The 22,317-nt window shown below is 31.9% G+C and overlaps 1 protein-coding gene across 1 annotated transcript in view; it reads left to right on the top strand.

The window, feature by feature from the left end:
* The window catches only part of LOC148280880 (progestin and adipoQ receptor family member 4), a 106,912-nt gene that overhangs the window by 70,841 nt on the left and 13,754 nt on the right, over positions 1 to 22,317 (top strand). Inside the window, exon 3 of the mRNA XM_088227639.1 lies at positions 7,138 to 7,241. Within this exon, the coding sequence (XP_088083765.1) occupies positions 7,138 to 7,241 (104 nt within the window). The remainder of the gene's footprint in view (positions 1 to 7,137; positions 7,242 to 22,317) is intronic.

The raw sequence follows: 22,317 nt of genomic DNA, 5'->3' as shown, positions 1-22,317 counted from the left end.
GCCCAGCCCGTTTTCAGTGAACGATAAAACTAACCGATTACCTCAGCCTTTTCTCCATAAATAAAAGTACACTATTTTAAATCTTTAACCCAGTTGTGGTTTTTTCGTACTAAAACATGCTTGCAGATTACAAGGTTCTCTATTTAGAAACTAGTATTTTGAATGTTATTTCTGAGGGGCTATTTTTCTTTGATATAATACTGTTGACATATTATATATTAGGACATGTGGCTTTCGAAGTGGCCGTTTTCGGCATTATTCGTTTTTAATTTATTTTTTATTCATAAATCCTACAGTATAAAGTACAAGACATATGAATTACATTTCCAGGATTTTCTAAAACTCAATTTCGGACTTAAATAATATTAATAAAAAAAACAGAGCAAATTTAGCATCATCATAATTAAATATAAAATCCAAAATACTTTTTCTTACACCAACAAAATAAATATAAACGCTTTAAAGAATGGAGGAAGTCATTAATCTAGAACTAAGAAAGATAAGGTATTTAACATCACATGCTACGCAGACAATGCAGCCATACGTACAATTAGCCATCACTCAATGTATAGGTAAAATAGGTGACTCGATGGCTGAAAATCGACTTATCCTTAATCCATCAAAGACAGAAAACCTTTGGGTTGCAACACCAAGAAAGCAACATATGTTAACAGATTCCTCTTTAGACACTGGACCTTCTATTATTTCTAATGTCAAGCTTTTAGGCGTTCATATTGACGATGAACTTTTGCTTGAAAGACAAATCAGCAAGACAGTCAGCGCATGTTTTTACCAGCTAAGGCAAATTAAGTGTATTCGAAAACATCTACCTAATGAGGCGGCCCATCTCTTAGTGAACGCATTTGTGATATCACGAGTCGATTACTGCATTGGAATATATGCTGGCCTCCCTAAATATAAAATGGAACGATTGCAGTCGATTCTGAATGCAGCTGCTAGGCTGATCTTTGGTGTATCAAAGTACGATCATATTACACAGTTGCTTCAAATTCTGCATTGGCTACGTTTTCCTGAAAGGGTTGAGTATAAGCTGTGTTGGTTAATGTATAAAACAATGCATAACACGGCTCCCCAATACCTTAAGGAACTCTACATTCCGGATGAGTTGGCAGATAGGCGCCTCACTCTCCACCCAGCCTCCTGTTCTGCTGTAGGGAAGGTGATACTACCCCAATTACGCAACCAGAGTTCCAAATTTGGTGATGGAGCTTTTGCAATAGCTGGACCTTTGGCGTAGAATGCCTTCCCTTCAGAACTACGAAATCGTGCAACAGAATACTTTTTAGAAAAAAATTAAAAACTCATTTATTTGTGAAATCGTTTCCTGATTTGAAAAGTGCTACTGCTTAAAAGGAATACAAACATAATACATATGTGTATGGATAATTTATAAAATTAGTGTGTAAGTGAATAGTAATTAAGAGTAAGCTGATAGAATTTAGTATAATGTCCAGCGCCCTTGAAGTGATTATTCACGAAAACGGCGCTATAAACATTGTCAAAATTTATTATTATTATTATTATTATACGTGGCAGTGGCAATTTTTGATGATTAGAAATTAAAACTTATGTATCTCAGTTAGTAAAACATTTAAAAAATATATTTTTTTTATATTTAGGTTTTTAAATCTCGAGCCACAACGTCCTTAACACCGAAGTGAGGAAACAAACGAGTAAAGCCTTGGCTGTATCTGGATGTCTAAGACATGTCGTATGGTACTATAAACACGTGTGGATTGAAAACAACATTCGGATTTACAAAACGTGTGTCAGACCAATCATGGTGTATGCAATAGATACAGTTAGAACAAAACAAAAAAAAAACGAAACAACTAAATGTAATATGTAAATGTAACCAGTGGCAAATGGTGATTTTATTTACAGGTAAGCTTTAAAAAAATATCATATATTTGTACCTACATAGAAAGTACATAATATAATATAAGTTATATATACTATAAATTGATATTTTTATGTGGTTCTGTGTGATATAACAACTCTCATCCACGAAATCAACTCGATGTAACTTTGTGATATATTATCTATTACTTTAATACATAACTCATTAAAAAATAAATAAAAAATAGTACTATGAGTTCAGTCGATATAAAGTATTCAATTGAAATGTCAACCGGCCAAATTGGTCTAGAAATTAATAGTGCTAAAAACGGCCGCCTCGAGCGCCATATGTCTTGCAATCTGACGCATGAAAGTAATTATGGTCTCATGTCAAAAGTACCATCTCAAAGAAAAATAGCCCTTGAGAAACAATGTTTGAAATACTGTTTTCCAAATCAAGAATCTTCAAATGATTTGTGTAATCTGCAAGTTTAATCTAGGAGAAAAAACTTGCACTGGGGTTAAGACATTCAAAATATAGTAGACTTATTTGTATTTAAAAAAAGCTGGAATAATCGGCTAGTTTCTTGGCTCCATATATTTATTTTATTAGGTATACTTTATAAAACAAAATTATACGAAACTAAGAGTCATCCTTACAAGGGAAACCTGTTATAAGAGCTGGCACAGTCTTGACTAAGAGAGTGTTAACATACGTGGGTCCATGTCTACGAGGGGGGGCAAGTGGAGTGAGGGAGGTCCAGTACCACACTGCAAAGGGAACATTGTCAATAAACGGAGGCCTCCGTGGTGTAGTAGTCAAGACGCTTGACTCACTCACGAAAGGTGGGGGAAAAACGGGTTCGATTCCCGGTGAGAACGCAAAAAATACTAATGTGATTTTCCTCAAGCCTGGGTGTTCTTAAATGTTTTTCACCACTATAATTGGGCATCCTGGCCTGTTTTGGTACAAAAATTAAATTTAAAAAATAAATAAATTCGAGGGGTGAGAAGGTTCTTTTTAAATGAAATAAAACACTAACAATAAATTTATATTTTCATTAAAAAAAAATAATTAAATGTTACGAAGTAAATGCTGATTAAATTAAAATACAATGTATTTATTTTCAGCATTTTGTTTTTCTAAAGCTGGTGTACTTTTTCTAGTAGTGAATTTTGTTTTCAGGTTATATTCCACGAGCTTTCTGTTTGCACGTTTTAGGAGGGTTGGCCATGGAGGGTAGAGTAGAAAGGTTGAGAAACATCTAGTTATGTGAATGCGGCAGCAAAGCTGACCTTGATAAAATACGCGTTGCCAGGTCCGGAAAATATTCCCCCTTTCTTTTGATTTTGTATATAATTTAGTTCGTTTCAAAATAGTACAAAAATTAATTGAATCAAAAAAGTATTATTTAAAGTACTAAAATTTGTGAATTTGCTAACTCCGTAATACTTATTTTAAACGGCGGATGAAAAACCATGCACATAATTGTAGGATTAAAAAAAATACTCATGGACGATATTTGCATTTTCCTGGTACATCAAAAAAATTTCATTTTCAGAAACCGACAATCGGTTTTGATTTCGGTTGAAAATCTCGTTTCGGTCGGTCACTATCAATATTTATTTATTTAATGCACAAAATACACAATTTTACATAGAAACAATTATATGTTTTTTATGTCCCGACTTGTTAGAAAATTCCGTGTTAAGTCGGGACTCTTCTATATATGAATCAAAAATATTTATTTACATATTAAAACAATATTCATGTTATCAAAACAATATGCAAAATAATCAAAACAATATACAAAATAATAATAGAAAAATATAAATAATAACAAATTATACATGTCGAAAAATGGAATATAAAAAAGTTATGTAATAATACGTATGACAGTGATAGATGTAAGATATACACATGTACGTATATGGATAATAATGAATATGATATGAATAATATACAGATAAAATGTCAAAAGTCATGTCAGGTCTTGTCAAAAGCAGACAGAACCGAAGGGCATGTATGACAAGATGTATGAATGTGGAAGAGGCTAGGTGTGTATGCCAGGATAGACGTGTGTGGCGGTCCATTCTCTCTGCCTACCCCTACGGGGAAATGGCGTGATTGTAGTAGTAGTAGTAGCAGATAAAAGAAATGTAAATATTTAAATAAAACAACGTAACAAACATTAGTAATAAACAGATCAATAATACCAAATTACTGTTTGGGACTAAATATCAGATAAAATTCATGTTAAAAGTGAACATGTTTTCGGGAAAACTTTTTAAAAATCTAAATCCTTAAAATGCCTTGTGTGTAATGAATATTCAGTGTTGCTACTCGTAACATAAAACCAAGCGTTTGGTTTTCAGATATGCAAAACAGTTTAATTTATGATTCTGATAAACCTTTTAAAAAGTCGGTCACAAATTACACCATTGTGTCTAGTACAATAAAATGGGCAGGGGGCAGCCTCTGTTTACATTATATAAATGTAATGTTATTAAAAGCTTATATTACCAAAGATGTTGTAAACTAACTTAACAAAGCATAAATAATAATATTAATAAATAACGCTTCATTAATAAACATAAAAACACTTATTTTATTACCGATCAGTTTCGAGGCTAAACAACCATAGTACAATTTAGTTGTACCTAGATAAGGAAGCTTGTGTAGCTTCTTAACCGGTAGGTAGTTAAATAAACATTTATTAATTATTAACGACGTGTTTTTATTTTTATTGTCTAATGAATAACCGCATAGATAGTTCTTCAAACATAAAAAAAAATATTTACTGGGCGATTCATGTAAGAATTCGTTTTTGGGACAAACAGCAATTAAATTGAAAAAAAATTGCAACAGGGAGGGAAAACATTCTAATAAGGAATATGGTACACATTTAGAGGGCTTATGACCTGTCATTGGCTGATTTACACACTGTGTAACATATGCCATTCTGCTTATGTTTTAACATCCATATTTCATCAACTCTTTCATCCGTTGACTTTTGTGAAAAAAAAGAACTGAAACCTTTACCACGTGGGTGAGATTCATCCGGCTGAACTAATTCACCTACTAGGTAACGTCTGAAAACAATTTTTCAATTTTTATACTTTTTCTTAATCAAGAATGTTTTGAGTATATCCGAATGCTTGTAGACAGGCTGGAATTTCTCCCTAGGGAGTTATTTTGATTAAAATTTGTTGCTACAGAGAGGGAAAACATTTTTTAGAAGGTATTATGGAAGTCTAGGTATTTATTCGTTCAGCCGGATGAATATCACCCACGTGATATAGGCAGAATGCTGAACGTTACACAATATGTAAAGTAGCCACTTAAATCAGCCAATGACAGATCATAAGCCCTGTAAATGCCTATACTTCCATATTCCCCTATCAAAAGATCGGGTTGTGGTCCCGTGGCTAATGTTGCGGACTCTCGGATCAGAGGTCCGAGGTTCGAACCCCATTCCACCCCAACTTGATTTCCATTTTCTAATAGGAATATATTCGGGTTTTTTAAAAATATTTTAAAAATAATTACGTTCTATTATATACTGTTCAGTAAAAAAACTTTTTTTGCTAATTATTAGTAGCATAAAAAATATTTTATAATTTGTAATTTTGAGTTTTGAACCCCCGCAAAAATGGTCATTTCATTGGCCATGTCCCTATTACGTCACGATTCATGTTTATCAATCTGTTCCTGCCCAATCAAATTTGTTTAGAACATTGTTACGAATCTTGAAGTCACAACTGTCAAGGCCAAATATGTTGCGTTAAAATTATGAATTAAAACATTTCTCCACAATATTCATATTATAGATTTTGAAAATACAATTAATTATTTTAACTCCATTTCACATATTTTCATCGGTATTTTATAAGTATGTTATATTTCATTTTTTTACAACTCGTTGAAATTGGCCACTAAAATTGAAATATTTGGGTAAGTTATAAGAACGCTAATATTTCTTTTTCTAAAAAAATAAATTTTTCCTCTCTTTTGTAACACAGTTAGATCTAAATAACTATCCAAGGAGAAAAACCAGTCCGTCTACAAATATTTAGACATACTCTAATATTGTTGATTAAATTGAATAAATACCAGGCACGTTGAAATGAAATAATATCCAGTGTATTTTTAGGGAACTACTTTCAATAATTTTCTAATACATTAACTTAGTTCCCAAACTAAGTTAATTAATCAATGAGACGAGAGGAAGTACGATGAGGCTAAAATAATAATTAAACCTACCCCTAAAGCTATACTCCCCGAAGCCTGATTCCCGCTCCGGTCCAGTTTCGAACGAAACTGTTTCCGGTTTTATTTTAGTTCGAGCGAAGAGGGGTGGAAAGGCCTTCAAACGATTTGCTCGTTTCTTGGTCACGAATTTATAAAAAAATATCGGAAAATAAACTTAAGAACACGTAACGTCACGTTTCTTCACTTGAAATAATTAATTATGCGTTTTGATCCATTTATTGGAAAAGCGTATCTACATGTTTACACAACAAAAAATATTCTGGGGGTAAGTACTAGAAGAGTTGTTTATACGTTTATTTATTTATATAACTAAATGCAACAAAAAAAAATCGGAATATTTACGTTTTGCTAATGATCTTAAATCATTTTCTTATATTCGTTCCGTTAGCAATGGTGCAATATGTATTTTTTTTTATTTATTTATTAATTGATCAGTCAATATAGAATAAATATCAAGAAACCATATTTCAATAATGTTTTTATGTATTCTTTTTCTATTAATTTTAATGATACAATTATTTTGTTTTTTTTTTCAATACTAATATATTTTAGTCCAAAATATTATAAATGCTGGCTTGTTTTGGCGGAAAAAAAATATTAATGCCCGGTCAATGAATTTGAAAAAATCTTTAGGTAACTTTGACTCCCTGAAAAACCCTGAAGAAAAAAATAAGACGCTAACCTGGCAAATTATTTAAAAAAAATAGTTAAATTTATATAGTTTTTGAAATACTATAACATTTTTGATGTTTTACTTTAGAAAAAAAGATAGAGAAAAATGTTTATTTTAAACTAAATAAAATACAAAAATAATCTCAAATCAAGTGTTTTAAATGGAATGACTTGGCATCGCTTGAATAAATGAACTCGTTTTTTTAACAGTCAGTCATAAGCTGGCCTAACGCTCCTTACAGGGAATGCCTTGGATTATGGGACACTCTGTATGTACGCTGGCAAAGCTACGTTTTACTTTTCTCTAACCGTATTTTTTCAATTTTTTTCAGGAGCTTTACCGATGGTGTGTGCCACGGCATACTGTATGCCGTGGGTGTACAGGTGGTTCATAATCTCTGCTTATTGCCTGCTAAGCATATGGGGGCTGTATAAGGTATGTATAAAAATAATAACTACATAATTGACATATATATGTACACATAAACATGCCTGAGCCCTCAAAAATGATTAAACTTAAGTCATGTCCAAACGCTCAGTATTTGGTCGTTCTTCGACCGCCATCCAGGTGTAACGTTTATAATCGAAACCAAAGTGCCCGTTTGTGTCATAAAAGCGTGAAAAAACCTTTCGGATAAACATTGTAAAAAGGATTGTGTAACTTTCCATTGGTAAACATTTGTTAATGAGTAATTAACAAAGCTTAAAACAATTACTATTCATATATAAATATTATTTTTTGTGAACGTTAAACTACGCCTGGCGGCGCAACATGGAAAAATCACGTTTTTAAAATAAAAATTAAATTAATAAGGATCTATGAAATAATGTAGAGTAAAAAAAATATTTTTTTCCACTTCGATATTAGTAGCATAAAAAATATATTTTAATTTATAATTTGAAACTCTCGCAAAAACGGTCCATTGCATTGGCCACGCCCTTAATACGTCACGATTCAGTTAAGTTTTTAACTTTGTTTGTGACTTTTTCAATTTGAATAGAACGTCGTCACGAATATAAATATCTGCCGTGGTGCAGTTGGTTAGACGGCCAACTGCGGAACTGGCGAAGCGGGTTCGATTCTCGCCAGTGGCAAGAAAAAAATTCAAGAAATATTTTTTTTTCAATTGGTCTGGGGTGTTGTGGTGTATTTTTTATTACCTCCTATATATCCCCTCTTTCCCACCTGCTGACAAGCCTCGAAATAGACACTTAGCGGGTTATTCGTTTTTTTAAAAAAATCGTGACGTTACAATTATTGAGGCCAAACATGTCGCGTTTTTGTACGGACATATTTTATGATATTTTTATCAAAGTTATGTATGAAAACGTTTCTCCATAATATCCATATTGATTTTCTAAATTTTTCTTAATCCATTTCACATATTTTTATCGATATTCGAAGTACGTGATATTTCCCTATTGCGAAGCTCTTACTTACATTGATGCACTGATACGAACGCCTTTTTAAAAAACAATAAATGTGAATTAATATTTTTTTGGATTCCTTTAAATCCAGTGAAAAGAATTGTGTGGGTCGAAATGATAAATAATGTAAAGAATCAATCTGATGGGGATCCACAAAAAACTAACGCTGATTGTTAACGTTAAAACACAACGTTTTTTATATACCAACAATGAGTATCCTTCCACTTCTGGTAGTTTATGCATGCTCGTTAAATGCGCCCTGGTTTAAATAAACAAACTCAGTAACTATGGGTACGTTTTTGTGTCACTACTTTTTACTATATAATGCTCTATAAGGCGTCTATGTATTAATATGTCAATGACGTAGGTATTTATTTATTTATTCATTCAAAATTACACTCGTTTACATATTCATGAACTTATTGAGGCTTTTGGGCTGTGCCTGTGTTAAGTCATTATAATTAAGAAGAATAAAAAATACGTCGTAAAATAAATTAAATTATAAAAACATGTGATGCAATAGAGTAACAAACCAGAAAAATTAAGTATAAATAATAACAAAAAAATATAATCAGATGTAAATTATTCAAATTTAGTTACATGCATAATCAAAATAATAGAATCATTGAAAACATGGGAAAATAATTCAAAAACATAACTGAAATGATAATTGAGATATGGTTTTTGGAGTAAGAAATTAAAATTATAAATAATATGCCAAATACCAGTGAGTACTGAATTAAATAAATAATTAATTAATTAAATAGCGATATCCATAGCCACAATACGCGCAGCTCGAAAAATCTGCATATGCCAAAATTTCATTCTACCAAGTTTGGTAAAAAGTCCTTGAAGAATGTCTCTCGAACGCTGTATAATAAACTACCGACCAAAATTAAGGAAAATAAAATGCGTAAATTGCAAAACGTGGCTCTCAACAAGGCCTTTTACCTAAACCCTTTCTTGGAAGATCTTATTGAAAGTTATTTCTGAAAGCTTCTTCTCCTTCTTGGTTAAGATCGATTAATCTGGTATCAGCTAAAAGCTAACCCCTGCGACTTTGAGTTCCAGCTGTTCTTTTCTCTCCTTGGTGGTCTTCCGGGCAAACGGCAAACGGCAAACGGCTGGGATTTCGTGAGCCATGGTATAGGGGATTTTAGATCTTTCCAATTATAGAATTACTAACGTAATCTCTCCATAATCTATTTACTATGCCCCGGGTATCGCAATTCAGTCTAACTTCTTGACTCCGGATTCTGCTTTTTTAGGTTTCCCCTTCGATTGCCCTTAGTGTTTTAATCTCTGACGTTCTGAGCAGTTACTTAGTCTTTCTATTTAGTTTTTCTACTTGGTTTTTCATATTTTTCTTTTATCTCTAACCATCCTCGCCTCTATTGTATACACCATGATTAGTGTGACACACGTTTTGTAAATCGGAATTATGTTTCCAATAATCATGTGTTTATCGGACCATACGACATTTCTTAGGCATCCAGATGTTTACTAACTGAGATGGATATGTTATCATCATCACTATGGCTGCATTTTCTGCGTGGCATGTGATGTGAACGACCTTATTTCTCTTAGTTTCACCAGTTTCCTCCTTTTTTAAAAGTGTTTTTATTTTATTTATTCCTCTACTTGTGTAAGAAAGGGTTTTTGGCGTGTATATTTATTTATGCATCAACGGTTCAAAGAACCTTTTACAAAAAAAAATACAGAAATAATCACAGCAGTACACAATAATCATGTAGTACATGGTATGAAATAATAGAATTATTAAAACTAAACAACTTAGTGAACATATAATACAAAAAGTAAAAAAGAAACATAACATTTCTAAATAAAGATAGCAATAACCGTGAGAAAATCTTATGTACTAAATATAAATATAACACAGCAAAATTGAGAATAACTAATAATAATAATAAAAAAATATACAACATTAGTACTTAAAAAAAATATAAGTTTTTTTAAGCAATAAAAAAAAAAAGAATTTTAAATAATACCTCTATTTAGTGAAATCATCATCATCAGTTGGTTGGAAGAAGTTGCCATTTGGCAATAAATCCACCAATATTGTGCTATATTTAGTTATAAAAGTGCTAAACTTGCTTTGTTTCTTTGTTGTTCTCAATATGTGTGTATTTTTTTAATGTTAATGTTATTTATGTCCCGAATTGAGTTGTTGTAACTCCTGGGAATGTAATTCAATGTATTATACCTGTAAAATACTTTGTGTTATATGATTTATAAAAAAAAAATAGTAATCACACAAAAATAAATCTTGAAAAATCATTATATCAATCAATAAATGAATGTGAGAAAAGCAAGTTAGTAAATTTTCACTAGTCTCGAACTTTAAAAAGATTTACCATCTCATCCCTATCGAGGTGCAGCAGCCAATTGCAAACATTTTTCTTAAATACATTGGCACTTGTGAAGTTTTTTATGGCTGTCGGAAGTTGATTTAAACATTTAGGAGCCAGGAAGGTAAAGTTTATTTGAGCTAGCTTTGAGTGAGCGGTCGGACCAAGGTAATTTATCCTTCCCGCAGATCGCGTCTGCATATTTTGCTGTGTCCTGACTTTATCTACAGATTTCCAGAAGTTCACAAGTGCCTCTTTAACAAACAGCTGCAACACATCTACAACTTCACCATTTTTAAATGGTTCTTTTGATGGATAGCGTAAATGAACTTTTTTTTATTTTTCTAAGCACGAGTTTTTGTACTTTTAAAACTGGATCCAATATGCTAGCCGCGCTACCCCCCCCCCCTCCAATAATTCTATATGTTGCCGTTGATTAAAAAAAAGAGAAGTAAACACTTTTAAACAACGACCAATCAATTGTGTCACGGACTGCTTTAAAAATAAAAGCCATTTTATTTAATGTAGGTGTAATAATATATTTGACGTGGGAACTCCAGCTAAAACATTAATCAATATAAAATTATTATTCAGACATAAAATATCAAGAGTTTCATCATCATCATCACCATTTTCGCACCTAATGGTGAATAGGGCACTGCATTAGTACACCAATTGCAGCGTATATTGATATTTTTTTGTTACACGAAGGTAAGATGATCAGTCCTACGCTTCAGGTACTAATCCGGGGACTATCAAATTTCTGGTGTGAAAACACCCTATTAAATAAATGTTTCATGCCAACCATGTCGGGAATCGAACCCGAGACCTCTCGCATGGTAGGCAAACGCGCTGACCGTTACACCACGAGGCCGATGTTTATCAAGAGTTTAGAGGGTATCTTCCACTGTAAAATTTTATCGTCCATAGACTAAACCATGATGATCGAAATCATGAATTATTTTACGCTTGATCGCATTTTTTTTGTTTGAATTTTTTTCTTTTTATGTTTTTAATAATTTTTGTGTCATCCTTGTATATTAGGCGATTTGAACGTAATAATTATTTTATTGAAAAAATATTTATTTTACGCCCAACGGGCATTTTCACATCAGGCGAATATGGATGGCAACATATTTTTTAACATCAATGACATTCAAACCTTGAAAAATAAAACATGGAAAAAACAAACAAAAAATAGGAATCAATATAAAATAGGCAATAGGTGTTAACATTAGTTGTGTCCATTTTATTCCTATTTTTTTTTTCTAAAAGCTCTAAAAGTTTTTAAAAAAATGTAAAGGTTCTATAAGAAATTGTGTTGGCTTCTATTTTTTTGACACTTTATAGGCACATACAATTCCAAGGTCCAGTGACGATCTGAAAATTTCCACTTAAAAAGAAAGCGTTTTTCTGTTTTTTATTGGTGGCGTCCGTCTACTCCCAACTGAAGGAATGTCTCAATCGGATATAAAAATAATGTCTTTAAATGTTTTTCTTGATGCTTGACAATCGCGATGGGAATCTTCCTCTTCAGGGAGGGTTCCCTTCCTTTTTTCTTTTTTCTTCAATCCGTCAGGGCTTAAAATCTTCTTGGCTATCCTCGATCACTGGACTACGCAGTTTTTATCAGGTTATGGTAAATTTAATGACCAATTATTTGTTTTCAATATTGTTGATTCCTTTCGTGCTGCTGCGGATATCCTAATCAATTTTCTGAACACATCCTGTGGTCTTGTCCCTTTCCCTCTCTCTATGAATACCGAATGGAGCTCCTCGCTACTATCCGTGGCCCTGTTATAGGTCCTGTCGGATATCCAGATCTGGTGGCAGAAGAAATAAAATTAATCTGATATTGGCCCTTTTAAACCTAAGACATAGATTTGTTGATAACTTAATGCGTAATCCTAATTATTGCACGTTTAGGTACTTGTGTGATTACTAGTATTTTATTTTAATTAAAAAATAAAAAACAGTGTACATAATTTTCAGGATCATAATCTTACTTTACTGCACTTTTACTTTCAAATAAAAAAAACACATTAAATAAAACAAAAAATGTACTTTCCTTATTTTGTTTTTACGCTGTCGTCCAAACAAAGCATAAAAATATAAGTTAAGATAACTATTTTCTTCTAGAAATCTTATAAATGTTTTTTTAACTTAAAGAAATCCCTAAAAATCTTTCCCTTGCAAAAATTGAGATATAAAGTTTCATCCCCGCGGCTGTACTTTAAGCCACTTTATAAAACCGAAAAAAACTTGTAGACTCGTGAAATTTCGCCATCTTGGAACATATTTCTCGAAGGATGAGAAAACACACAAAGCGTCATGGGAAACTTGGTCGTGTGTGAAAACATAGAGTAATAAGGTGTACTCTACCACTTCGTAGTTGGCCAAGTTTTGCTAGATATAAAATACTTGTCTTGAAATGGTTTGAGCCGTAAGACGACGGGTTCTGTATGATAAGATTAAAAAGGGTTTATGTGGTCTACAAGTTTTACCCTTTTGGGTAAAAACCAAATTAAGAGATTCCATCGTCAACTAAATGTATTCCGACCATCTTCTCTATCCCAGCTTTATTTCAATATTAAAATCAGTTAAGTAATAATATAAATTGGTTGCGTAATACGGCGCATACCCCAAATAGAAAAACATTTGATGTTAAAATCGTTTTTAAAAATAACTATTGTTTTGTAAAACGAACAATTATTGTATTAATTCATACGATAAATTTAATCCCTTCCTACCATTAAATTCTTCTTTGTTTATTGGCCTTTTTACCTCCCTACTGGGGTATTTTAGGCAGTGTCAAGTTTGAACTATATTTCTTGTATTATTAATATTCAAAGCATTAATTTTGTGGTCCAACATTTTAATATTATGTTAATAAAATTTTGTATAAAACCACTCACCGACTCAATTCTTGTTCTTCAGTCTACATTGGAACAACGTCAAGAAATTTCGATACTCGTGTTAAAGAACACATGAGATGTCTTAGTAATAATAACTTCTCAGAATTCGCCAACCACATTATAGACTCAAATCATGAATGTAATAAAGGTACCGTTGTTAAAGTTTTACACATAAATAATAAAGGACTTACAGTAAATAATATGGAGATTTTTTACATAAAGAAGGCTTTGAAAAATAATGTCCCATTAATTAATAATCACGTAACTTTCCAATATAGTCCATTATTCGATATTTCATTGTAATGGTCACCCTACCCTCCCCCTCCATTTTTCCTCCTTTTCCGATTGTTAATCCTTTTGAAATATTAGCTTCATAAGTCATTAAACCTCGGTGGTGGCGTAGTGAAGCATGTGTCTAACCTGCATGTCGATTTTATATTTTTGTAAATCTACTATGGTGAAGGTGTGTAGTGGTATTTGCATATTGGTGTAGTGTTGTTGTCCTGACGAAGAGACGGGTTACGTCTCGAAACCGGTAGACAGATAAGTCGGTGAGTGGTTTTATACAAAATTTTATTAGCATGATATTATATTTTTTGTTTTTATATTTACATATGTTTTATTTAAAATTTTGACTCCTTTAAAATTTTATTTTATTTTATTTTAAAGGAGTCAAACAGGGATGTGTAATGTCACCGTGGTTGTTCAACATATACATCGATTACTGCATTAAAGAACTGAAAGATTTAAGAGTGGGAGCAAAAACGAGTGGTAAAACTGTTAACTGTCTTCTGTATGCTGATGATGCCGTGCTTCTTGCTAGCAGCAAAGAAGACCTGCAATTCTTGGTAACAAAAGTCTACGATGTATGCGAGAAAAGCGATTTGCTTATGAATGTTGATAAATCGAAAGTGATGGTTTTTGACAGGGATGAAAATATAACTAAATGTGAGATCAGTGTGAACGGAGATATTCTGAATCAGGTAGAAGAATTTGTGTATCTGGGAAGTATGTTTACTATGGATGGAAAGACCGAGAATGATATTGAAAGGAGGGTGAATGCCGGGAACAGGGTGAACGGTGAACTGAAATCTACTTTGGCAAACAAATGCTTATCGCAGGAGGCTAAACTAGCTGTTCACAATGGAGTTCTACTGCCAAATCTAATGTATGGGAGCGAGTAATGGAATTAGGAAAATGATGATGAAAGTAGGTTAAATGCCATCGAAATACGATCCCTCAGGCGAATGAGTGGTAAGACGATGTATGATAGGTGTACAGGTGTCGAGATCCGTGTACTGTGTAAGGCTGAGATATGCATTATCGACAGAATCAAGAAACGGGTGCTGCGTTGGTTTGGACATGTAGAGCGAATGGACAGCGAAAGAACGGCTAAAAGAATCTACGATGCGAATGTTGATGGACGCAGAAAACGAGGAAGACCGAGAAAGGCATGGCACGACCAAGTCCATCAAATACTTAAAGATGGACATGTCAAAAGTAGGAATAATCGGCGTGCGTGCATTAGAAGATGTATGAATGTAGAGGAAACGAGGTCTGTATGCAAAGATAAAGTGATATGGCGTTCTACCCTCTGCCTAACTCTACGGGGAAATCCCGTGATGGTTTGTTTGTTTATTTGGAAGTTCAACAAGGATACATAAAATGCATACAATTTATAAGTAAGCATTGGTATCATTCTTCATATATATCCTCAATTGTAGAACTCCACCATCTTTTATAAATTATATAAAATGTGTGTGGCTTCATTAAATCAATTTTAATAATTATAAAGATTGAGCCAAACATAAGACTAATTGTTTTTTAAGAAAAGAAATGAAAAAATAAGAAGTAATAAAATAAAATAAAATAAATTTACATACACAAAAGTAAAGATATATTTCAGAAACAGCAATATATATTTTTTTATAGTCATTTACTCTATCAAGATAAATGACAGCATATTTTTTTTTCTTTTTTGTGTTAGTAATATAAATAACAAGTTAGTGTGTTAGTATTTCACATTTGTTATAATACACAATATATATAGGTATATGGTATATCGTATTTACAGCTTAAAACAATTCATCAAAATACATTTGCACAAAAATTTTAATACATGTTTATTGGGTTGGGAAAGGAAAGTTACAGTAAAATTGGCATTAAAATTAAATACATTATTTTTGAATGATTGTTATTACCGGTGTACAAAAACATAAGCTAAAATAATAATCAATAATAATAAAAAAATGTAGATATTTATTTACTTTGATAATGTCCAAATAGTTGTTTATTCAAACATATTATAAAAGTGTATGCTGGAATTTATTGTCTCTGAAATGTGCGGTGATCAAATTAGAGTGATCAAACTGCAAATTGTGCTTAGATTGTTCGTTTCTCGCCTTCGGGAATAAACTTTAGGATTAAGTTCAGGTAATCATTTCAGAAATCAAACTTCAATGACGTTCCAGAAAATTATCAAGGGCTGCGGAAACAATTACTCCACAAAGTAACAAGATACAGTCTAGATTTAAATAATAATATGGTTTAAAGGGGAAAACGCATTAGATTTTTAATTTCAATTTTATTTATTTATTTATTTTAAAGAAACAAACAGTCAACAAAAGATACGGTTTAAAGGCAGACCAGCGAAGTTTCTAAATAAGAATCATACATATTATTAAATTGTGTTTCAACAAAAGGGTGTGTTTATGTGTATTTGTATTTTATAAATAATTTTTTTTTTTAATCTTGCGCGTGCCACGTCATAGTATTCTGAAACCCGTGCAAATTACAAAGATTTATTTTAATGCTTTTTGCTTCAAAAATAATTTCTTAGCTAAGTGATGAAACAATAAAATAATTAATCAAGTATTATAATCCACATTTACATTTCATAATATACGAGCTGAAACCGGCAATGCTTTGCTATTGCTAGATTTGAGAATATACTTGTGTATAAAAATATATATTAACACAATTGAAAGTTTGATTTAAATTATTGTATTTAGTGAAAATTAGATTATGTAGATATTTTATTTTATTTTTTAAATATTTTTTTTATTTAACATAATTTAAAGTAACAACATGTTAACAAAAAGACATACATAATAAATCAAAAGTACAGAAACAAAAAACAAAACGAAATATCACACCAAAAAAGAAGCAACCTCTTGGGCTTGCTGTGAGATTACAATATTAATAATTTAAGTACAAAACTTATATTTAAAAAAATAAATGACGGTACATAAAACATTTTTTTAATAAATAAGTGCATATACATATGCATGCAAATGCGCATGCGCGCGCACACATGTATAATTATACACACATATACAAGCACACGCACATACACATTCTTATTTTTGTGTTTCGGATTGCATGAATTGTGAGGATATGCGGGGACGGAATTTTGATAATTAGGTATTTGAACATTGTTTTCCTGTCACCGTCTTGAAGATGCCCCCCCGATGCTATGCGAAAAAGACAACTGCATTTCGGACCTTTTAGGCCTAACTAAAATAGACAAAATCGACGTGTCGTTTTCCCGTTTTCCGCACCTTAAAACTGAACCGATTTTAATAGATTGAGTTTTTCCACTGACATTTCTTGGTGGAACTGTATTTTAATTATAATAATAAAAATACTTATAAAATTTTCTTCCATTTTTATTTATAAATGTTTACCAGTGACCGGGTTTCGTCGTGACCGACATCGTCAGACCTGACCTGACCAGACCAGTCTGACGATGTCGGTCACGACGAAACCCGGTCACTGGTAAAAAATTATAAATAAAAGCGGAATAAATATGTATACGTAATTTTTTAATTATAATGAACCAATTTGTTTTTTTTTTTAAAGAGATTTGTTAACTAAAAGGCGGACTGTAAATGGCAAACGAATTTCATTCAGTTTTGTGATTTGGAAATATTTGAGAAAGGATAGGAACATGGAATGGATACCTACCTTTTATATGATCTGAATGTGCTTCAATTTCTGGCACTGAATCACAAAATGAACTATAAAATATAACAATGTTTTCCACGACGCGCGACGATTCCAACCGCTTTTATGTGAAGTCAAAAATGTTGTTTGGTTTTGTTCTAAATCCGAATCTTCTAATTTGAATATCTTCTATCTTGATGTTAGGTAGGTACCATAAGGATGGGTCAAAGGAAGGATGGGAACGAAAGGTAATCGGCCAGGAAAAGTATCGATAAATGCTGTTATTTACTTAACAAGAGTATCAGAATGAAATAAAAAATTATTTATCTTAGATACTGAATAAATATAAACTATTAACCACTAACGTAACTCCTCAATATGGGAGAATACGGTGTTAGCGAAGGAAATAATTTAGAGCCACAAGGAGGAGCTATTGTTTTATTTTAATTAACAGTTTATGGGGTACCGTAAAGTGATCTTATGTGTTCACTTTTCCAAGGAAGAGTTGAAGAGAGTCGTTTATTATCTATCACGGTGTTTTATTGCGTCCGCCATGACAGTACGATCCTCTGGATTCTCGTTTGCTGGGAAATCAGCGGTTTTATAATATTATATAAACAAGGTTCGAATTCCGTGTCGAGTCGCGAATTTTATGGTCTGTGTAAAGGGTTGGTAGGGTTGTAACTTGGTTATGTCAGCTCTCTTGGAATATTAAATTATGTTGGCAAATAAGTTCACCGACTCGCCAAGCGACGCGACGCGTCGCACACTGTTTCGCTTCATACAAGCTAGACGCTATAAATTCACTTCAGAGTTTTTGAACGATGACGTCATGGAAGTATTACGGGATAATCAGCTTGACAAATACATGCTCAATTGATCTGACTAATTCATGCATTTACTTATTACTGCATCCTCAAGTTTATATATTTATTTGTAATTAATTAGTTGAATGTATTTGCTCATTGTGGCGCTACGGTCAAGGTTGTATTTTGAGTGAAAAGTTTTATTTTTGTTCAGATAAAATGGGGATTCATTAAAGTATGTATTTTACATTGTATGGTAGGTGTATAAAAAATGCTAATTTGATAATTTTATCGTCCATATTTTTCTGTTTTTTATTACTTCGGCTTTTAAAAAAATGTATAATATATTAGAATGTAAAGCAAATCATGTTCAATTTAATCTTTTATTGATTTTTGCCTGCATAACTTCGGTTTTGCGAGCAAAAAAAGCTATTTCTAATAATTCTTCAATAAATAAACATGAAGCGAGCATCATATTTATTTATCAGATACTACACTACTTCAGGCAAGATATATTTTTAACATGAAAGAGTTTATCGAAGCTAGATAAGTTTGTGGCAATGTATAACAATGATATGATTGAATTTAGGTAGAAAAGCAAATATTTTACGCTTATACACATACTTTTACGTAGATTTCTAATTCTTGAGAATTCAACGTGTTCGTTTCAGCGAACGATCAAGTATTTAAAAAAAAAAAAAAACATATTTAACACAAATTTTCAACATTGCAGGATGAAATACATCGCAAAAGTAGGTTTCGAGATCATTTAGAATGTTAAGCGTCGAGCTTGTATGAAGCGAAACACTGTGCGACGACGTGGTAAGTTTTCATTTCATTATGGACTTGTAATCATATTTTCTCTTGTTTTTTTGTGTTTTTTTATTATCTATAAAGCGCAAATATCACTCTCTTCTTTGGTGAGATAAAATGTCAACAAACACAAACAACAAGCAAACCATCACGCCGTTTCTCCGTAGGGGTAGGCAGAGAGCATAGAACGCCATATCACTCTATTTTGGCATACAGACCTCGCTTCCTCTACATTCATACATCTTCTCATGCACGCACGCCGATTATTTCTACTTTTGACATGTCCATCTTCAAGTATTTGATGGACTTGATCGTGCCATATCGTTCTCGAACTTCCTCGTTTTCTGCATCCATCAACATTCGCATCATAGTTTTTTTTAGCCTTTCTTTTGCTGTCCATTCGCTCTACAGGTCCAAACCAACGCAGCACCCCTTTCTCAATTCTGTCGATAATGCATGTCTCAGCCTTACACAGTTCACGGATCTCGACATTTGTGCACCTATCATACATCGTTTTACCACATATTCGCCTGAGGGAGTGCATTTCAACAGCATTCAATGTAAAACCAAATAACCTATAAAGGAAATTGAAACACTTTGTTTTTAATCACTTATTATTTATTTAATCAGCAACCGGTTTCAGAACTACTTCGTGCTCCCCTATCAAGGTATAATTTAGATTTAAATTATTCATTGGATATTTTTATGGAATTCCATTGTAATAACTTATATTAGAATATAATCCTCTCTTACAGTACACCGCCTACACATGTTTCAATAATTTGTCCTACTCTGTTTCATTGAAATATTACGCATTTTTATCTCTTTCAACTTATTTTTTAATATCCTGGAGGATACGTGTTGAAAAGTGTTAAATATTATAAGAATTTCTACAAGTATGGAACTAGAAGTGGGGGCAAATTCAAACTTTCTAACACCTCAGATAACCAGACTGACTGCAACTCAAAACAAACTTTACTATAAAGGTTTGAAAACGAGTTGCCAGAAAGTCTCGGGAAGCTGGAAGCGTCTCCACTTTTCGATCAAAATGTTTGTTGACATTAGGAATAAAAAATATGTCATAGAATAGATAAATAAATATATATATAATATGTATTATAAAATTACAACAGGGGGGGGGAATACCTTAAAATGGGAATGTGGAAGTCTAGGCATTTACAGGGCAGGGCTTATCACCTGTAATTGGCTGGTTTGAAAGAAGTTTTAAAATTGGAAAATTGTTTACAGGCGTTGCCTAGTATGTGAAATAGTTCAGTCAGATGAATCTCTTCACAACAATACAGGTTTCAGCTCTTTAACTTCACTAAAATCAACAAATGGAAGAACTGAAGAAATATGGATGTTCAAACATTGGCAGAATGGTGAATGTTATACAGTGTGTAAAGCGGCCACTTAAACCAGCCAATGACAGGTCATAAGCCTTGAAGACTTCCATATTCCCTTTTTAAGGTATTCTCCATCCCTGCTGTAATTTGTTAATCTTAATGACTCTCGAGGGGGTGAAATCCAGTCTTTTGTCTACTAACATTTGGACAAACTCAAATATTATTATATGTTTTTACGTTTATTGAAAAAAAATCTTGACAAAATAAATATAAAATTACAAAATGGTTGGTACATACATAATTAATAATAACGTTTTCTACCTCTCTAATAAAATAAAAACTCGTGTTCGTTTTTCATTTATTTTTATACATATATATATTTAGTATCTACGAGTATTCATAAATATTTTATTTTTACTTTCTAAAATAGATTCCTTAAAATTAGATATTATATTGTTAAATATATACAATTTTCCACTGTATGGAGTTCAGGATACGGTACCCACCCATGTGTGTTTTATATTTAGATTTCTATGTTTTAATGTTTGGTATTGATTTTATGATTTCTGGAAGATAATCAAAGTTTTTTTTTCTAACATTTGAATAATGATTTGACGATGCATTTGTATTGCATCTGTGAAAAGTTAAATTATTTGGAAATCTAGAGTTTCGAGAACTTTGTAAATTAGGTGTTTTTTTTTCTTTGAAATTTTGTCTAATAGATGTTTTTTTAAAGATGTCTTCAATAGGGTGTATATCTAGTTCTTTAAAAATTAAATATGAAGGGTGTGTTCTAGGTTTTTATAATATAATTTTATCGATAATTTTTTATGCAATTAAAAGTGGACGTAAATTTGTCTTGTAAGCTCCTCCCCAGCCTATGACTCCATACTGCAGAATATACTGTATAATTGCGTGGTAAACAATTTTTATATTTTTTGGAGAGAGAATGTTTCTTTATCTAACAAATATTTATATAAGTTTTCTTACTCTATTTACTACGGCATTTATTTGAAATTTCCATTTCATATTACTACCGAAGTACTTTATATCATTCGGATTTATTTATTTTGATTACTATTATAGTGTTATTCTTGTAAATAAATGGATCTTTTCGCGGTGCCTTGTCGGGTATCCCCGTTGATGGCGATCACTGAAGCAACAGTGATTGCGATTATGGAAAAACTAAAAAAAAAAAAATATTAGAGTAAAAGAACACTTAGGGTGCTAAAATAATAATAATTTTTCAGAATGCGCAAACGATCTGATAGAAAATAATAATAACTTCAATAAAGACACTGGATTAAAAGTACTAAGTTGAAAATAAAATATTTAAATTAGACAACTTAGAAATCTTAAAAATTAAAAGACCGATTCATAATAAAAAATTAAAAAATTCATAAAAAACAATATTTCTTTTAGTTTACTCATGTCTAGCTTCGAAAATATTCATTTCAAATTACCACCCTTTTAGGGGAAAAAAGACTTGATTTATTGGCTCCACGTGTAGTATTTAGTAAACATGGAAAAATAAAATGGGAAATAATTCATTAGTTACGTAAATCTTGACGAAGAAGCTTGTTTGCTTTGAAACCGGTCGGTGGAAAAAAAATAGTGGTTAAAAACAAAGTTGTTTTGTTTATTTTATTTAAATAAATTATATTAAAACTTACAACAATGAACTTATAACTGAGGAATAAAAATCTGTGAATATCGTTATGCGTGTTTTTCAAACAATATATTTAGGTACCTACCTACCTACTCCACAGTTCGATATATTTCTAACCTAACCTTACCCCAACACGCACGATTAGCAGTGTGAACTACGTACCCCCTTTTCCCGTGTTCTGAGTTTACTCTAAATTGGTTTTAGGGTTTCTCCCACTAACA

Source organism: Micrasema longulum, unplaced genomic scaffold (genome assembly GCF_059751315.1).
Source record: "Micrasema longulum isolate JH-2025_06_02 unplaced genomic scaffold, ASM5975131v1 h1tg000519l, whole genome shotgun sequence".
Taxonomy (NCBI): Eukaryota; Metazoa; Arthropoda; class Insecta; order Trichoptera; family Brachycentridae; genus Micrasema; species Micrasema longulum.
This window is presented reverse-complemented; position numbering and strand designations above follow the sequence as displayed.